We start from the raw sequence: 20,604 nt of genomic DNA on the forward strand, positions 1-20,604 counted from the left end.
AGCAAACCTATGTCACAGATGAGTCCAAACAGGGACAGTGTCACTACTAAGTTCTAACAAAGCAGTCCATTCTAATGGCCCATGTTACTTAGAGGGGAGACGTTTCTTTTTAACACATATAAGAGCAGAAGTGGGAAGGAAAGAAATCAGGATCCTAGAAACAGCAAAGAGATGTTCACTTGACATACTGGAACTGTGCTATAAAAGGGAAAAGGGGGATAACAAGACCAAACATTCAATTTCATACTAGATTTATTCTCCTGGACTTGACATTCAGAGAAGAGTAGGTGACTGGGCTGGGGAAAAGAACTCTTGTGACTTCCCATGAAACTTGGTGGCTGCCGCTGAGGGTGGACAAGATACAGTGACATCCATCCCCCTTGGTCAGGGAAGATCCTGACCTTCTCAATGTACTCTTTGTATTTAGCCTCCCCTCAGCACCCCCCCAAGGAAAAACAAACAAGTGAAAACTAAGCCACTTTGTCATAAAACTTTATTCTTTAAGGTAACATATATCACCCATGGCACCTGGAAACACAACTTTAGTGACATTGGCAAATGTGTTTCATCAGAGGCTTCCACATTGTCAAGAGACACACAGCATGCATGACATTATCTAACTCAAAGTTTTATACCCACCCCCCAACCACCTCATAATTGGCAAACAGACTCACAGAATTTCAACTGGAAATTTCCCTACTACAGCTGCCTTTTTCATTGACTAGGTGCTTAGTGGGTATTACTGTTTGGATCTTGACTGTTACAAGTTTGAAGTTCTGGTCCTCAGCCTGCTGGTGCCATTAAGGGGGGCAGTTGAGCCTTTGGGGAGTAGGGGCTAGTGGGAGGATTTAGGACATTGGAAACATGACTTTGAAGGGTACTGTAGAAACCTACATGCATGCTTGCTTTCTCTCCCACCCCCATTTCTCTCTCTTTCCTTCCTTCCCCCTTTCAAAAAGAAATTTTTATTTAATTTTGTGCATATGGGTATCTTGCCTACTTATATTTCTATGGACCACATGTATGCAGCACTCACAGAGGCCAGAAGAAGGTACTGGATTCCTGGGACTGGAGTTCTCCGTTATGAGCTGCCATGTGAGTGCTGGGAATCAAGCCTGAGTCCTCTAGGGGAACACTTATTACCCTTCACTGGTAAGCCATCTCTCCAGTCCATACTCTCACCTTCTCAAGTCTCTGTTACGAGTGAGTGGCTATTCACTCTCTAACACAAGCCTCAAACTAGTAGGTACTGCAATCTCCAAAATTGTGAGCCCAAACAAACCATTTATCTTTATAAATGGAACTTCTTGTTACAATGATGGAAAATTAACACAGTAGAGAAATTGCTTTCCCATGGATAGAAGGGTTAAATTTCACAGAGATGCTCTGAGCTAATCACAGAAGCCAGAGAATCTGATCCAGCAGCCTGTGGGGGAGTCCATGAGGTCAAAAAGTCCTTCCAGATAAAGGCCTGGTCAGGCCAGGATTTATCAAGCTACTGTAACCATCCGAGATACTGGCGATCTTCTTACAGAAGTGACAAAATGCAGCGTCCCTGGACCAGGTTGCTCAGAGTTAGGTAATCCTCTTGGTTCCTACCAAGTCCTCATGCTCAATTCTGTGACCTCATACAGAAGCATTTCAGCAAAGCAAGCCTCTGCCTTCTATGTTGGGGTCCAGTGTATCCTCTTTATTAAGTGAAAGAAGGGCCTTTGCTCCAAAATCCTCCAGTCCACTGTTTCTGCCTTGTGCTTTGCAGTGCTTGCTTTTGTCCCTCTTAGGAACAGTAACATCATAGCAAGGGAAGCACGAAGAGCCAAGCCAGCACCGGGAGGTAGGGCATGGGGACACTGCTGCCAGATGTCCTCTGTGCGTGCATTACAGCGAAGACTGCATTTGTGTGGTTGGTAGGCAACTCTACATTGCAGATCATTCCTTCACAGCAAGACCTGCACTCCTATACAAGGAAGGAAAGGGATAAGAGTGAAAGACAAGAAGGAGAAAGGAGCAACAAAAAAGAAAGACAGGTGTCGGGGCTGACAGTCCAGCCTATGCACTGACTAGGCCTGCGGGTATTATCCTCTGGGGCTTCATCCTGACTCTTGAAGTTTCTGTGTCAAACCCAAGCATAAGTGAAGTGAAGAAAAGAAGCTGAATTAGACTACCCTAGTTGCCAAATCTTGACATGTTTATTAGAAAACTGTGAAACCAAAGTAAAAATTAAGAACCTTCCAGACTTGTCATTGGTTTTCTTTCTTAGTATTGCTTGCTAGCTAATAATGGTGGCTTGCTATTGTCTGTGACTTCACCTAAGTCCAATTATTATTGCAGTGATAGTTTGAAAAACAATAAAAAGTTCAGGTTCTGATCTCAAGGGCAATGCTGAGCCGGAAGCCATGACCTCATGAATGAGCCTCTCAATCAGACTTCCAGGCTGATGAGGCAGCAGGAAAACATCAACTCCCAGCACAGCCATCATTATCTATCCAGCCAGTTGCCCATCAGATTCACCCAGGGGAAAGTTTTGATTTTCCTTTTCAAATCTTGCTGTATAACTCAGGCTGTCTTCACACTCACAACCCTCCTGCCTCAACCTCCAGAATACTAGCATTACAGGTGTGAGCCATGGTACCCAGCCTGAAGAACTTTCTTGATGCCCTGGACCTCTATGTGAAGTTCCACATCAATCAGGCTAGGGTGCTCCCTTCCAGCCTCATCAGCACACCTTGTCCTTGCTATGCATATGGCCTTTGTGTGATCAGAGTCAACAGTCACTGATGTTGGGGTCACTGACTTAACATGCTACACCACATTGTAAAAATCTCATGAAATGTCTATCTTCAAGTCACTTTTTCTTTCCTTCAAAATTTTAGGATCTTTGCATGTAAGAGTACATTCTTAATTTGAGGTGGTAAAATGAGAACATTAAAGGCTCAAATGATGCAATATATGTTTAGAATTTATCTTATTCTCTTGGACTCTTTCTCCTCTGAGCAGAGAGGGTGAGACAAAGTTCCAATGGCAAAAGTCATCCTGGTTTTCTCCTTTCTGCCATCTAGTTACCCTGGGAAGGGAGTGTTGGTGACTTTTAGCCAGGAACAGATCATGTCATCTAGACTCCAGTGTGCCTTACTCTTTCAAGAATGATTTGTTCTTGACCTTCTAGAGCAGGTTTCAGACTATTCATGCAAGTTCTGAAGCCCAGAGTCTGGCTCTGGAGCCTGGAAATTATCATTCATTCTTAGTAACATTTCTTTTTGAAGATAGAATATCTTTAAATGTCTGCTCTCCTCATTGGCACTGTAATGGTATCTTTTTGTTAGAGCACAAACAAATGTAACACATTGCTTCTCCTTCTTGTTTCTCCCATGATGCATAACTTACCACCATCACCACGAAACCTGGGAAAGTAACTACACACACACACACACACACACACACACACACACACACACACACACACACTTTACCGTGTGTTCCGAGTCTCGGCTGTGACGGCAGCCAACAAAATGACACTCATTTTTAGAGGCACATTTTTTAGTGATGGATGTACTTCTTCCACGGCTGGTGAAGTGATGAACTGTCAAACAATACTGTGTGTCTAGGAAATTTTAACAACAACAACAAAAAGCAATTTTATTTTTCATACTGTAAAAGAGACCCCTAGACCATCATGCCAGAAATGACTAAAATTCAAGATAATCTTTCAGGCTTCTACGGGAGAAATTTATTAGCAGAGAATGCTAGGGTTTGTAGGTGGTATTTCTGCAAAGACATCAGTACCTAAGTACACATGTGTTTTGAAAATGAATATAAATAGGTATCTAGCTCCTTTCCAAGCAGCTGAAATGGAGAAAAATGTGCAGTTTTCATCACTCCTTGCACTTGCTCACCTAACATGCAAGTTTTTTGTCCCTAGTCTGCCTTTTCTTCCTCTGAGGCTCATGGTCTAGAACTCTAAATTAAGACAAAAACTGTGAGCACAAAAACAATGCATCTGAAAACGTGGAGCCTCACTCAACATTTGTTTCTTACAGGCTAAGTGGCTAATGGGTATCTAGCTACATATCAGGTCACCTCCTCCCTCACCCTGCTTATTTGTATTCTAAGACTATTCCTCATCAATGTATCCCATTTTTCCTCTCCCCTTCACTTCCTGTTTCCCACGCATGCCTGTTCTGTATAATTAGCTCATTTCTATATAGTTAGCCTCACTGCTTTAAACATCCATTTTATGACAGTGGTTCGTGTGTTATCATGGGATATTCTAATTTGGTTCTGTGTTCCCTCTGTTGCTACCAAAGACCATGGAAGTGTTTCTTAATTTATTCACCATGGATCTCAATAGCAACTGACTAGGGGAAAATGGACCAAGATTGAGAAGTCTTCTTAGGATTGTCACAAATAAGGCCTGTTAGATCCTTTGAGATCACTGTATTTAAAAAAAATGCTAACACATACAGTGGCATTTTGATAGCTTTAATAATATTTACAATGGCAAATATATTCATATTATAGATTGGTAGTCAGTTGCCTTCTAACTGTGTTCATTCAATCCTTACTATGAGCCTTTGGAAGGCCATACACCATATTAACATTCTTGATTTGGTTTTGTTTTAGACAATATTTCATTATGTAATCCTGGCTGGTCTAGAGCTCCCTATGTAGACCAGGCTAACCTAGAACCCACACAGAGATCCTCCTGCCTCAGCCTCCTGAGTGCAGTGCTAACAGCATGCACCACCATCTTATCTATTGCCATACTGGTAGGAAGGTTACACAGGTGTAAGGTAGGATTAACCAAGGCAGGTTTCAGGAGTTTGTGGCCTTAATCAGTACATTTGGCTGCCACCTAGGACGATCAACATTAAACTAGACAAAAGTAGCTGACTTTTGGAGTCTGAAGGAGAGGGAGCTATTAAATGTTTTGGAGAGGTCATTTAAATATATATTCCAAACTCAGAAAAATCAGAAGCCAGTGGCTGCTGGTGTTTATCCAAGCATTGCACTCATCACACACAGGAAAGTGTCCTTCAATCAGTCAACACAAAAGCTGGTGTAAATGAAACATGAAATAGCATGTTGTCATGTTCTGCTATGAGACACCCTCTTTTAACAACACTGAGGGACCACACGTGGAGCTTTATGGAGATAAAGGAAATCTGAGAAGACAAAGAACAATAGCTCCAGGTCTGCCCGCTTGTCCTGGATGAATAGTTGACTATCACTTCACTAAACAACAGCAAAGGGAAAAGTAAGAAACAACATCTCAGTTATAATTCCAGATGGCTAATGACTTTGAGACTTGAATAGCAGATGGTCAAAAATGAGCTCTCATGCTGTGCTGGAATGTGAGGTCATTCCACAGTGGTAAGAGTGGGCTTCTCAGGTGGGCTTGGCAGGGCCAACCAGGATGCCATTGCTATAGCTGACACTGATAGGGGATGGGAAGCTAAGGTCTCCTGTTTTGCTTATCCATGATTCAAATGAGATGTTATTTGAGCTGGAAAGATGGCTTGGCCTTCTTGCTCTTCAGGGGAGGTGGGACCAGTTCTCAGTAGCCATGTGAAAACTAACAAGCATCTATAACTCCAGCTGCAGGGGCTCCAATGCCTTCTTTCTGTTCTCATTGGACACCAGGCACGCATATGGAGCACAGACAGATGCACAAGCAAAATACTCATCTACATAAAAGAATCAATTCTTTAAAGATATTTAAATGAACAAAAGAGATGATATTCTAAAACCAGAGTAAATAAGAGGTTTTGGCTGATAAACAGCAAATTGGAGCATTGTGCACGACATAGTTAGCACAGACTTTGAGGGTCAATTCACAGAATAGCATGCTCCAGAACTGCAAGGCCAACGAGCAGACAAACTTTAAAACTATTCTAACTCTTCTATTTGGTGTTCAGGGGAAATTTAAAGCAATTGTTAAAGAATGATATTGACCATCTGAAATAAATTAGGAGAGATAGTTATCAACCAACCTTAAAACGAAAACAATTGCTCCAATCTATCTCTTCCTGAGTAGACTTGTAATCCACTCCACAAGATGGAACTTGTGCCCAGTACTGTTAACTGGGACACAACCCCACAGCTAAGTAAGTTGTACATCCTAAGACAGAACTGTCTGCTATTGTTCTGCTAAATACACATAGTAATAAATCACCCCTTAAGTTCTTATCTGTATACCATAGATTAGTGCATCTCTCAACCCTCATTGAGGAATCATTTTCCCCCCATAGGACAGAGTGATTAATACAGAGACCTACAACAGGACAGTGTGCATAGGACAAGAATGTAGAATGCTTAGTGCTATATGGGACAGCTGTATCACAGCCCCTACTCTTAAGGCTCAAGGATCATCAAAGAAAGTAAGGTAACAATGATTTTAAGAGCAAAGGTGAATGGGTGTCTGCAGTGAAGCAATATTTACCAGAAATGACAGGACCATTGCATACATGAATTTACAGAGGTTGTGACTACATGCAGAAGACCTATATATAATCAAGGCAAGCATGATCCCAGCACAGGTAGGGAAGGGACTCATGAAATCCTACTCCTAAATGAGGAGCTACTGGCAATTAATGGCTGCTCAGTAGGTCAAGTCAATTTTCTTTAGGATGTGGCCCCTGAGAGGATACTCATAATTGTCCATTACCCATCCTCACTAAGTGGACTCATTGGTTTTTTTAAAAAGAGCTTACAAATGGGGCTGGAGAATAGGCTCAACAGTTATGAGCACTGGCTGCTCTTCCAGAGGTCCTAAGTTCCATTTCTAACAACCACATGGTGGCAAAAAAAAAAAAAAAAAAAACCCACAAAATTGGGAAAGAACAGTGGTATATTCATAGGGGATAAGGAAAAAATTGGAGGGGAGTGAATAGAGAATGCTTTGATTAAAATGAATTTTATGCATGTGAAAAATTCTAAATAGGCAGGGCAGTGGTGGTTCATACCTTTAAGCTCAGCACTTGGAAGGCAGAGGCAGGTGGATCTCTGTGAGTTCAAGACCAGCCTGGTCTACAGAGCTAGTTCCAGGACAGCTAGGGCTGTTACACAGAGAAGCCCCATCTCAGGCAAAAAAAAAATCTAAAATAAAAAATCCTTTAAAACAGCCAAGAAAAAATTTTGTGAAAACATGAAAAATGCACACAATCATACATATTCAAACATATAATAATTTAAGAGCAGTCACTCTACAGAAATATAAAAGACCCTCAAGAAAAAAAGAATCTAGTAATTGATTCTTCTAGAAAAGAGGTAATGACAAACATTGGTCATATGGAAATTGAAAGAGTTACCATGGCCATTGTGTCTCTTCACAGCAATAGATATACTAAGACAGAAGTTGGTACCAGGAGTGGTTTATTGCTGTGATAGGCCTGACCATGTTTTTGTTTGAAGGAATGTGAACCTTGGGACTGTGGGTTAGAAAACCATATGAACACTTTAAGTTTTGTTTAATGGGCCATACTAGTAGAAGCATTGAAGACAGTGGTGATGAGCGTGATTTGATGAACTGTGGGGTATTGGTTCAAAAGGTTTCAGAGGAGAAGAATTTTTGTATTATTGCCTAAAGACTATTATTGTAATATTTTAGTGAAGAATGTGGCTGCTTTTTGCCCTTATCTGAACAGTATGCTTATGGCTAAAGTGAAAAAGTGTTTGAATAATGGTATTAGTGAAGGAAACAACCTAGTATAGATTCTATTGTGTGGTTATTAATTCTAACTCTAATAAAGATTAATAATGAAGCAAGTTAGGAAATGAAAATACAAAATGTACAATTTGAGAAGTTTAAAAGGGGTACCAGGAAATAGAATGAGCTAGGTGCCGAGTTCAATGACAGATTAAGGAATGAAATAAAGGGAGTAGTGACCTCAGGGAAAGATCCTACCCCACTAAGCTTCCAACTTGTGAAAAGAAAATCTGGAGTGCCTAAAGCACTCCAGAGGCAGAGACAGGGACAGGCAGATCTCATGACTTTAAGGCCAGCTTGGTCTATAGACTCAGTTTCAGGACAGCCAAGCTTAGGCAATGAAGGAAACCATTGAAAACAGAAAGCTGGTGAAGATGTAATTGATCAAGGAGCCATGTTCCAGGCCCAACAAGGAGAAGAATTTGGCAGCTTTGGCCACATGGTTCTGGCTTTAGAGCCAAGGACAGAAGAAATAGGTTTTAGAACCTTCCTTCATGACTAAGGAAAGATTCCAAGGCCAGGAATGTGTCAGGGGTATTTCTACAATGGAGATTTAGAGAGGCCATTAAATGAAGCTGTGAAGTCTGGACTGTCTGGGAGACCCCAAGATGTTGGAAATGCGAGAGTCATATGATCCCTGCCAAGCAAAGCTGTTAATAGGGAGTGGAAATAGCCCAAGAAAAAGAAGTGTGTTACAGTCAATAAAGCTGATAGGAGTTGGAGATCTGAAGAGCATTTTGAAATCAGATGGAGATGTAGAGTTTGGAGTTTGACCAGCTGGTTTTGGTCTATGCTCCCTTCCCTGTGTTTTGGAATGGTAATGTATATCCTGTGCCATTATATCTTGGGAGTATGTGATCTGCTCTTTGATTTTGATTTTACAGGGGATTTACAGAGGCTGCATGAATCTCAGAAGAGACTTTGAACTTTAGACTTTTAAATAAGTGTGAGACTGTTATAGAATATGGGGACTTTGGAAGTTGGACTGAATGCATTTTTGCATTATAATATGGCTTCAAGCCTTTGGGAGACAGAGAGTGTAATGTGGTGGTTTGAAAGAAAATGGCCCCCAAATGGAATGGCACTATTAAGAGGTGTGGCTTTGTTGGAGTAGGTGTGACCTTGTTGGAGGAAGTGTGTCAGTGTGTCACTGTGGCAGTGGGTTTTGAGATCTCCTTTGCTCAAGCTGCGCTCAATGTGGAGCATAACTAAATCATGCTACAATTAAATGTGTTACTTTGTAAGAGCTGGCATGGCTGGGGTGTCTCTTCACGGCAATAAAAATGAAACCCTGACTAAGAAAGAAGTCACAGGTATGCACACATAACTTAGCAGTGATTCTCGGTAATCTAGCAAGTAAGTTTTTTTGTTGGGGGGGGTTACACATGTTTCTTATATCTGGATAAAATCAGGCCATCTACTATTATAAATAATATAGTGTAGAAAGATTCATGATAATAGACCCAAACCAGCAATTCCTAATTCTGGAAATCTGTTCTACTATTTGTTTCTCTTAGGCCATTGCATCTGAAAATCTAAAATCAGAACAGTCCAGTGTCATTATAGCTCTCTCAGTTTCAAATTCATATGAGCATATTCTGACTGCTTTACTTCCAACCCCATATGAAAACATTCAGTTTCCTCATGACTCTATTTTTATCTCTGGGAGTTCCAGTCCCCACCTTCCAAGCAAAAGTAATGACAGTCCCCACTTGATTCATGTCTGTAGTGAAATATTCACTTTGTCTGCACCTGTGGCACTGACCATGCCCATTGGGGGTGGGGACAGGGGTGAATGTGACCTGGGGGAACTAGGTCTGGGGAAGAGGCCCCAGAGCACTCTCTTGCTTGCAGCACTGGGACAGAAGAGCATCCAGAGGCATCCTTGGGACCAGGGACATGCTGGCGTTCATCTGTCTCTATTGTAAGATATTCCTCCCTGAATAAACATCTATTTGGCCTATTTGTTTCTCCTGATCCTTATTAAACCACGATATATGCCTTAACCTTTGTCTCCAGCCATGCATTCTCCTCATAGCAGCTACTGCAATGCTGTACATCACAATCAGTATCATGTGTCCTGATACACAAAAGAAACTTCTGCAGGTCTTTGAATGTGGGTTCCTCTCAGATTGTTTCTCCATCTCCCACTGTGTCACAGTGGCCACACCAACTATTGACTCTGGAAGCCTTTACATTTGAGATTTTCCTTCCAGGAACACTATTCCTGCAGATCTCCATCCAGATTCCTTGTCTTGGCCATTCAGGTCTTTGTTTGAATGTATATTCAAAGAAGATTTCCCATGGATACCTAGTCAAAGGCATCCATTCATCTGTCAGCAAGTATTTACTGAGTGCATATTAGGAGCCAGGCACCAAATTGGCCACTGGAGATGTGTCAGTAATCTAGCAAGGATAATCAGATGTTTGTTAGGGGAGTGAATTAACTCCCAAGCACCAATGAATCTTGAGAGTAAGTACAAAAACCTTTCTTTGCTTTAAGCCAGTAAGTATGATGTTTCTAAAATATTATCAAGTGTGAAGCATTTCTGGAATTGTTTGAATGCTTTAGTCAACACTGTGGTTTCTGTCTTCTTGATAAATACATCTTAAGATGTTTTTCCTCGTGATGTATACAACTGCATGTTGAGGTTGTGTCAGCCACTTCCAAGTTCTTTCAGGATATTCTGTTGTCTGGATAGTCTTTCACAATAAATCCAGGACCCATCCAGAATGCCATTAGGCTGTGGCACATTAATCTATTACATAAGTCATCTCTTCCAGCTACAGGAAAGACCTGAATAAAGTGAGGACACAAAAGAACCCAGAAGAGTCTTCCAAGCTCACATACTCACCCTGGGGACACCACTTGTCTTCTGCCCATCGATTGCAATTATAATTATCCCCTGCATTTTCACAAGTAAAACACTTGAAGCTGTTTGGAAATGGTGTGGCTTTAAAGAAAAAGGAAGTAAGATCACAAAAAGACAGAATTTCAAACTTCAAAAATAGCACAAAATTAGCAACATTATTAGATGAAACAAAACACACAAGACATCCCCTTAGGAATGCCTAGGACCCAAAAGCTCCATCTACCCATCTGGCTTGTGCTCATTTCATTTGTTCCCTTCTAGTAAGTACTATAATCTTTCATTATAAAGAAATGAAAATGGCTCTACAAGCTACTTTGGAAGATCCATGGCATGGTTCTATTCCAAGAGATTATATATATGTACATATGCATATATACCTATGAATGAGATAAACAGAGACAGATTAGATGGAACATCTTGAATAGTACAGAAAATGCAAAGTGAAGAACAACAAATACATCTTGTGTAGGGCTAGGATGGAGACAGCCCTCACCCTGGCTGTGTATCACCAGCACCAGGAAGGCATTTTAAAAGAGAAGAGGAGAAAGGAAAAGAAAAACATGTCCCATAACTCACCCTTTGGATTACCATTTGACTTTTATGCACCGTTAATTGTGCGTAACAGTAATGAAGACCCAGGCCCCTCTCTCTTTCCAATTTCACTTTCTGATGAGTTTTCAAATAGGGTTAATACCCATTTGAAAGAATGGGTATATTCATGCCAAAAACTTCCAAAGCTGGTAATCTTCTCTGATGAAGAAATCAACAAAGATCGGTGAACTTCCTCTGTCAAGCCATGATTAGAGATGGTGCTCACAAGAGACTTGGCCCTTGTGTTCTTAAATTAGAAGCCTTGGAAGACTATAGCAGGAAACCAACCCATTGTAAAGAAAAGAGAAGCCTCCCATTACTACACCCTCATCGTGGCAGTGACAAGGCCTGTCTAGGTAAACTGGCAAACTCTAGGTAAACCCAACCATTCAGGAAAGGTATGGTGAATGGAAGAGGGGAAATCAAGTGGACACAAAATGACAACCACAGCCCCTACTTACGGTCAAGAGGGGGCCTCACATTGTAGAAGTTAATGTTCTTGGCAAGCGCCCAGTTTTCTGAGAAGATCAAGATCTGAAGGATGGTGATAGCTAGAATGTGACAGAGGAGCAGCATTCTGACCTCCCGGATTGGGCAGGTCCAAATTTTGTGTCTGCTATGAAAACATAGACTGGCTCAGCTCATTTGTTTCATATCCAACTTGTACATCTGCCATGAAAACACAGACTGGGTCAGTTCACTTGTTCCTTATACATCAGTAGGAGTTGTATTCTGCTTCTGCTTGGAAAGCTCAATTATTCAACCTGTTGAAAAGGGTCAGTACCTCAAGTACCATTCGGATGAATATTAGATAATTACTGCCTTCTACTGGCCTACTGGATTTCAACAGGATACGCAGTGAACCTCCCTGTCCAGGAACACAAACCTCTAGCACTAGCCTGGCTACACTAGGTTCCTTCTGCACCTGGAGCTAGTTAGTTGATGCTGTGCTGAATCAAGCAATTTTTTTTTCTTCAATCAAGCCTGGTTCCTGGTTTATTTACCTGGAGTTACTAAACCACTTATTTCTGAAATCCTTTCCCTGATCAATTTTGCAACTCCATCAAATCCTAGGAGGAACCATAAAAGTAAAGCCAGTGAGCAAATCCTGAGTAAAGCACAGTAAGTCTGGGCTCAAGTCTGTGCTGATCCCAGAGCTCACAGGTCCAGAGAAGAGAAGGAAGCATCACTGGAGGTGCCAGCTCCACCAGCACCTGTCACTGGGTGCAAGGACAAACCACCAGGATACTCCAGAGGAAACAGTCAAAGTTGGATGCTCAAAACAATATAATGATGCCCCTGGTCCACAAACATTATTAATTATGTTCCTAATTTTGAGCAAATGGGACTGAAACTTAATGGAATTACAGATAGGCACACAGTGCTGAGTAAAGGACATGGTATTTTGGGCCCCCATAGAGCCCACAGGTTCTACCCTGGGAAGCCAGACTGCACTAGTAATCAAAGACACAGTCTCATCACTGACAGGTTGTCTGGCCAGAGAAATGTGAGTAGGGGCTTCAGAAGACAACATACAACTTGGAGTCCAAAGCTTCAGGTGCTGGCTCTGCTGTTCATTAGCTTCTTGACCTTGGGCGAGCTCTTTAAACTCTATTAACCTTAATTTCTCCATCCGTAAAATGGCTTAATAATACCCACACTACCCACACATTTGGATAATTGTGAGCATCAAATACAGGTTCAGATAGAATCACATAGCTTTGAATAAAACACACATAGTAAGAGTTCTGTGGAAATGACTGGAGTTCAGTAGAATAGGCCAGACTCGTTTTCTTCTTGCTGAATCAACCAGTCTCAGTGGCTTATGGAAATTTTCAAAGAAAAAAATGGTTTGATATCCACATAGACACACATGGTTCTTTACATTAATTCTTCTTGAAGCCATGGTAATAGTGTGGGTATATTTCAGGATTTTTCTTCTTCTCTTGTGATTTTTGCACACAAGTAACACAAAAGCAGGGGTACTGAAATGACTATCATATAAAGTCTTGACTTCCTACAGAGGACTTTTGTGAAGGCAAGACCAAGTCACTAAGGGTGTAGTCAATGAAAGAAAGCATTCTGGGTGGAATTTCTAAAAAAAAAAAAATGGGGGGGCTAAGCTTTAAAGATTTTGTTTTATTTATATCAGCACATAGACCCAGAAATATTAAACATATTTTCTAGTTCATTTTAGTAACCAAGATTGAAATTTTAGTAGTCATGCTGCCACGTTTCATCCTTATGGTCTTTCTGAAGACACAGACATTATCAAGTCAAGTGGTTATATGGAAAAACAATGCTGCTTTTCCTATTCACAAATCTAAATTGGTCCAACCCAAAGTTACAACAAATCTGTAGCCAAAAGATAAAACCCAGTATCTCCAAAGAGACTCTTTATAATAGGGAGATGAGTTCTCACTGCCCGCAAACCTCAGAATGACTGTTCTAACAGCAACCCACATTGTTTGTTTAATATGGGTCAAGACCCCTAAGAACATAGATTTCAGACTCACATTGTTTACACTTGGATCCCCTTTCATCACTAAACTGCTATGGGACCTTAGACAAGTTGCTGAAGCTTCCCAATTCCAGCTTCTCTATGAAACAATCATAACAATAGCAGTTTTGAAATGAGGGTTCCATGACCTCATGCTTGTAAGACTGAAGCTGAGTGCTGAGCCACAGTTACAGCTCTGTCATTCAATGCTTTCTATTGGGTGGTTAAGAGCATTGGCTCAACTACCTGTGTTTAGACCCAACACCTGTGATGCTTGGTTCAAGCTCATTAACCTCTGTATAGCACAGGTTTTGTGCCTGTGAAATGGGAGTAGTTATGTGCTTTGGAGAGCTATGGGAATAAAATCGGCTAAAGCACATACAATATTTGATTTATTTAGTTAGTCATATACCTGAATTTTGACTAATTCTTGTAAGCATTTACTGCTGTGCATAAATTTCCAGTTTAAAATTACAGACCCAAATCCCTGGTTTTCCTAAAGTAGCTTCCCCTTGAAACCAAAGCTTATTCATTCATTTTGCACGACATTATTGGCACCCACTACAGCTCCTAATATATTGTTATTATTGACTCTCCACCAATGCCTTTTCCTCTCATGAAATCTGCATTTTGGAAGGAAAAGGTAACACAAGGAGGATGCATAATTTGAGACACATAAATGCCATAAAGGTGAAGCAATAAGGTGATACTTGGTAGGAAGCTGGGGAGCTGTATCAATGTGACCCCCTCCAAGTAAGTGACATATGAGCAGATGAATGAAATGAAGAGAAGAAACGAGCTAAACCAAAACGCAACCCCTCCTATGGAGGGAATTGCAGAAAACAGGTCTGAGCAGATGGCTCAGTGGATAAGAACACTTTCTCTGCAAACATGGGGGTCTGAGTTCAGATCCATATAAAAAGACAGGTACACCACAGATGTACCAGGTATAGCCTTGCATGCCTCTAACCCCAGTGCTGTGGAGACAGGAGGATTGTTGGGGCTTGCTGGCTGTCGGTCTAGCTCTTGCTCTCTTACTGAACAAGGAATGAAGTGAACAGTGTTAAGAGTAGGGCATTTAATTTTCTCCTGTAGCTCACGCATGCACACATGGGCATGAGCATCCATGCACATACCTCACACACATCTGTACACACACACACACACACAAAAAAAAAAAAAAAAAAAAAAAAGGACAGCATCAAGTATGCTTAGAGCACACAGTGTACTAGTTTTCAGGGATAGATAGGTAGTGGGTGAAACTACATCTCATAAGCACTTATGGTAAAGATTTGGATCCAGGAAAACTGAGAACTTGAAAAACAGACCCACAAATGTTTTGTGTCTGTGGAGACGTTGGTCCCAAATCCCTAGGGATACAAGTGATGGTGAAGGCAGAGGAGGATGGAATTCGAATCCACCAAAGTTTTCCCTGAAGGGTTCAAACTATTGAGTGCATATAGTGAGATGACTCAGCCAGTAAAGTGTTTATGAAGGTGATGTCTGGCATCCATGTTAAAAACCAGGTAGAGTAGTGTGTGTCTATAATTTCAGCACAGGGAGTTGGAGACAAGGGGATCCCTGGAGCTTACTGGTCAGTCATCCTAGCCAGTCACTGACATCCAGGTTCAGTAAAAGACACTATTATTAGTAAGTAAGGTAGAAAGTAACCTTGACTTCTGATACTCTGACCTTCATAAGCACAAGCATACCTGTACACATGTGTGTATTCCCCCCCCCGACATACATACACACACACACACACACACACACACACACACACACACACACACACCTACCTAAGTGTAAGACTTGCTTTTTGAATTCTCATGCTCTAAAACAGAGCTGCAGAAACTGGGTCATTACCATTATGCAACTTGGGAAACTGAGGGTCATAGTCATACTGCCACTGACATGGCAGGCCCTCAAAAATTTTCACATTGTACTGTCTATTGGGGAAATGTAAAACAAAGAGGGCTTGACTCCTATGGTGCTTTATCTACACAGCCAAAATATATTTTCATTTATACTTAAAAGTAAACTGGCAAAGCCTTATTCTGGCAACATTTTCCAAAACTGAAAAAAGCTTGCCTGTCAAATGAGGAATGAACTTAAAAAAAAAAAAAAAAAAAAAAAAAAAAAAGTGCTTCTAGTTTCTGAGCAGGCTTTATAATGTGCTACCATACATTGTCTCCTGAGCAACACCTAGCTCTGTCTTCTTTGGTATATGGGTTTGTGTTACCATGACTGTTTTATTTCTTACAAGCAGATGACATTAGGGTAATGAACAGGGAAATGGTTAAGTAGAGTGTCCTAGAGTTGCAGTACATTGAGAAGCACTGCACAGAGCCTCTGGACTAAAACACATCTGTGGAGATTTCTGAGCAGGCACTCCCCTCAGCGTCTTGTCACAGGCAAGGTTACAGGAGAGCTTGTCTTCTGTTCTGTGCACGGGGTGGGACCTACAATACGTACTTAAGTAAACCAGGCTATATTCTCCATGGCCATCACACAGACTGTCGCTTCATCATGTAGGTTGATAAGCCATGAGGTTCCTAAGGTAATTGGCAAAACTCTGTGTAGATATATCTCCCTGGGTGGAGGAGCCCAGAGCGTTCTGAGACACACATAATGGTCAAATATTGCTATGTACTGCTTCAGAATATAGCTGTCAATGATTTTGCTTCCTGGGAGGATGTTCTTATTCTGACATTAAGACAAGAGTTCCACTGTATATCATGGCTGTGTGTGGAAGCCCAAAATGTCTTTCTCCAAGAGAGCTCACTGCTCCAAGAGACAGACTGGGGCAGAAAAGCCATGTGTGTGGTGCTGGCCCCCCCCTGAGCTTTGAGTACTGTCTTTGCTCCAGATTTCAAACAGCTTCTTTGCCAGGAGAGAGACTTCTTCCAGGCATATTTAGAGAGATACAGGAAGCAAGGTTCAGGTATTCCGGAGAATGGCAGGTAGCCATATATTAAGTTAAGGAACCCCACTCCTGAGACTGGCCCATACCTGCCCAGAATGAAAGACTTGATTCACGGGAGGACTTGTGGTTCAGAAGCAGAACAACTTCCCAGGCTGCAGTCCTCATAATCAGGCAGTCGATACTTCAGAGCTGGGGGGACCCCAAGAAGCAGCATATCGCCAACATCTTTTGAGGCAGTAAAGGGATCTACATTAAAAAAAAATATATTCCCCAGCTGTATGCCCAGCACACACCACATACTCACTAAATACATTTTGGAATAGACCCAACATCGTTATCTATGACCCAGACAGAGCTCTTTTCAGAGTGAGTAAAAGAACCAGCAGGGTATCCAAAGCTGCGAAATGCTGGGTGGACTCCTAACAGAAACCCAAGAGACCAAAGTCGGGCAGTGAATACTGCATTTCTTACACAATTCATGAATATGAGTCAGCAAGCACAAAAGTGCCTTCACCTGCTAATGAAATAAATGAAGAGAGATAATTGAAGGGAAGCAGCCCTTCACGAAGAAAGCAGTCCAACATGCCCATCAACACTCGCGTTCGCACCTCCCCGCAAGAACCACTTACTCTGCAGGCAGGTACACTAATGACAATCTTAATAAGCCTGGCTTCCCTCGTTATGAAAGAAAAAAAAAAAAAAAAAAAAAAAAAAAAGGATTGAAGGCAAAGCAAAGTGGAAACTCAAAGTGAGTGCTGAAATCTTACTGGGAAAGAATGGAATAGGCGAAACTCCTCTGAAAGGGGGAATTGGCCAGAAGAAAACATCACTATTCACAGCTAGAGTGGAGTGTGAGTTGCTTCTGGCTGGGAAACCCAGATGGTGAAGAGAGATGTTCAGGGCCCCGTTGTTCAGTTTTGGAAGTGTGCCAGCCCTCTTGGGTTTGGGAGCCGGTTCCCAGGGCTTCCATTTCTACCATTTGGGTTGGTTTGCCCTCTATGGGACAGTATTTGCAGAGGACTTCAGCTTCTCCACATCTTGACAGGTCATAATCAGAAGTCACACCCTTACAGCAAGATTCTGCAGGGCACTTAACTTAAAACAGTAAACAAGGAGGAGTGAATCCTTGAGTTCCCATAAACTACTGGTACCAATAGGCAGTATGAGCCACTGAGGATATGGCTGACAATATTAGTTGAGGGAAAGAAAAACAATGGCCATAGCTTCAAAAGACCACAGATTAAAATTCCAGCTCTATAGTTATTAATCAGACAACCACAGAGCTATGAAGTAGTGTTCCCACTAGTAATAAGGAAAGTGGGGCTCCAAGTTGTACTGGTAACTTACATTGTGGTATGACTTCAGAGTGACTATTAATAATTAAAGTACCCTTTATTTAGCCTCAAGAATCTTAAGCACCAAATTCACCCTCTATTCCCTACCCCTCCTTCTTATATACATCATACCAGACTAAGGATCAGATAAAAAGATATAATTATGCAAACTTATTCCATATTAGTGTAATAAGGGTGATAATGTTGGGGTATGTGAGCTAATTTCTTAAGAGGACTCAGAAATTCTCTTAATTGTAACCAAGTGGGAAGGTGAAAAGCTGTGCATCAACACTCCTTCCACTTCTAATAACATACGATATTGTTATCAGATAGAGGGAGATTAATGAAGAATTCTAGTTATGTATAAAGACTCATAACTGTGATATGGTATTTCCATAATATTCTAGATTCTCATTACACTACAATAAAATAAAATAAAACAGCCAGGCAGTGATGGTTCAAACCTTTAATCCCAGCACTCAGGAGGGAGGCAAGCAGATCTTTCTGAGTTCCAGACCAGCATGGTCTACAGAGTGAGTTCCTGGAGAGCCAGGGCTACATGGAGAAACTCTGTCTTGAAAAACTAAACAACAGTAACAAAAATATAAATGGAAAACTTCTCAACAAACAAAGGATAACCTCATAACAAAGGATAACTTCATTTCCAAGCATAAAGCTGAACAGTTTGTGATTCAAAATATGTAATTTGTTATCTGTTGCATATGTAACCAGGTCAGTGATAATGCCTAAAACAGTGCTAATGTTAAAATAATTTCATTATGTAAATAAACTTAAATCTGTGAGGTAATACGGGGCCAGTAAGAAGGAAACTCAGACTCTTCTTAAGTTTTAAGGAAGTACTAAAATATGCTTTCAAGGTTGTAAGGTTGTAGCTTTCCTTTTTTTTTTTTTTTTTTTTTTTTTTGTCAAAGGCATGATTTTATGCCCTTTCAGAAGGCTTTTAAATAATGACAAGGTTTCTTTTAACAGATCCAGATTGACTTGTCAGGTTTCACTTAATAGATAAATGGTAGGATGCTCCATTAGTCAGTGTTGTCTCCACAACATGTATTGGCAATAATCAACTTAGAGAGAAACAAGTTCACTCTGATGCAAATAAAAGCTTCATCCTGTTGGTTTGTTGACTGCAGTGTGTGGTGAGGCAGAACAGTATGGTTGGGGTGCACAGCAGACCTCAACTGCCCCCTTTATGGCCAGAAAGAAGAAGGGAGAAAGAACAAGGGGCTGGGGTCCCACTATCTCCTTTGAGAGCATCCCCCTCCCATGGTCTAAAGACTTTTAAATAGGTCCTGCCCACCTCTTCTTTCTCTTTTATTTGTGTTGTTTTGGGACAATAACTCTGGCTGGCCTGAAATTCTCTATGTAGACCCAGATGACCTCAGACTCATGGGTATCCACCTGCCTCTGCCTCTGGAGTGCTGGGACTAAATGTGTGTACCACCACACCCAGCTAGGACCTACCTTACAAATTCCACTCGTCCCAACAGCACTGGCCTGGGGACCAAGACTTTCACACAGGCCATTGAAGGATATTTATGATCTGATCTGTAACAGGATCTAATATAAATGTGTTGACTAAATTTGAGATTTTTTTCCTTCACATAGGTGGAATAGATAGTTCTCAGCAGTTCACTTCCGTAAATGATTCTTAAGAAGCTTATGCCAAATCGTTTACATATTAATGTTTTTTACATACTGAATAAAAACCTACATTGGATAACAGGATAGAAAAGAGCTCAAAAATGGTGGATTTCCTTCTGCGAACAGCATTCTCTCTCTTCTGTGTTTGCTCTGTACTTCTTAGGAGCTGAGAAAAATACAGAACTCATCACTCTGTCAGAGAAGGTATTTTCCCCCCAATGTTTAAATCAATGTGCTTTGTGAGTTACCACAGGAGAATGTGGCTGACGTAGTATCACGCCTAAGATCTGATTTGATGAGCTCCAGATGCAGTTGTCATTGACCTTTTGTTTTAAAAACAGAACAACAACCAGGTGTGGTGGTCACTTTTAATTTCCACTTGGAGGCAGAAACAGGTAAGTCTCTTTAAATTCCAGACCAGCCTGGTCTACAAAGTGAGTTCAAGTCCACCCAGGGATACATAGTGAGAATATATATATATATATATATATATATATATATATATATATATATATATATAAAGTCTAAGGCATAATACTGGAAGGTAATCCTGCTGCCATTCTTTTGTTCTCATGCAGGCAAATACAAGAATTTTTCTTTCCTTCTTCATGGAAGAGGCATATTTTTTTCTTTAAGATATTTTACTTATTTCTTTATTTTATGTATAAGAGTAGTCTCTCTGCACACACACACACACACACACACACACACACACACACACACACATATATATATATATATATATATATATATATATATATATCGTTAATCCAGACAAGGGTATAGGATCCTACTGCAGATGTTTGTTAAGCTACCATTCAGTTGTTGGGAACTGAACTCAGGACCCAATGCTCTTAACCACTGAGCCATCTCTCCAGCCTGAAGAAGCATGTCTTTAAAATGGAGGAAAAGACCTAATGGGACAGAAAGAGGAGCTGCAGGTACACAGGTCACAGCATGCTGTAACTGAGCACCTTCTGCAGAACTGCATGGTACAAACCGAACAGAAACAC

The 20,604-nt window shown here is 41.0% G+C and overlaps 1 protein-coding gene across 2 annotated transcripts; it reads right to left on the reverse strand.

Moving 5' to 3' along the window:
• Nucleotides 1-476: 476 nt before the first annotated feature.
• Nucleotides 477-16,825, reverse strand: Lypd6b (LY6/PLAUR domain containing 6B). 2 transcript variants are annotated; one of them, XM_051184719.1, is made up of 5 exons: nt 16,682-16,825; nt 11,631-11,838; nt 10,561-10,659; nt 3,471-3,601; nt 477-1,957 (listed from the first exon to the last, which is right to left on the reverse strand). In XM_051184719.1, the coding sequence occupies exons 2-5, from the start codon at nt 11,743-11,745 to the stop codon at nt 1,793-1,795; spliced, it is 510 nt and encodes a 169-aa protein (XP_051040676.1). In that variant the 5' UTR covers nt 11,746-11,838; nt 16,682-16,825; the 3' UTR covers nt 477-1,792. The 2 variants fall into 2 exon arrangements, with proteins under 2 accessions (XP_051040676.1, XP_051040675.1); XM_051184718.1 differs by lacking the exon at nt 16,682-16,825 and having other exon boundaries at nt 11,631-11,947.
• Between the last annotated feature and the right edge of the window lie 3,779 nt (nt 16,826-20,604).

Source organism: Phodopus roborovskii, unplaced genomic scaffold (genome assembly GCF_943737965.1).
Source record: "Phodopus roborovskii unplaced genomic scaffold, PHOROB, whole genome shotgun sequence".
Lineage (NCBI taxonomy): Eukaryota > Metazoa > Chordata > Mammalia > Rodentia > Cricetidae > Phodopus > Phodopus roborovskii.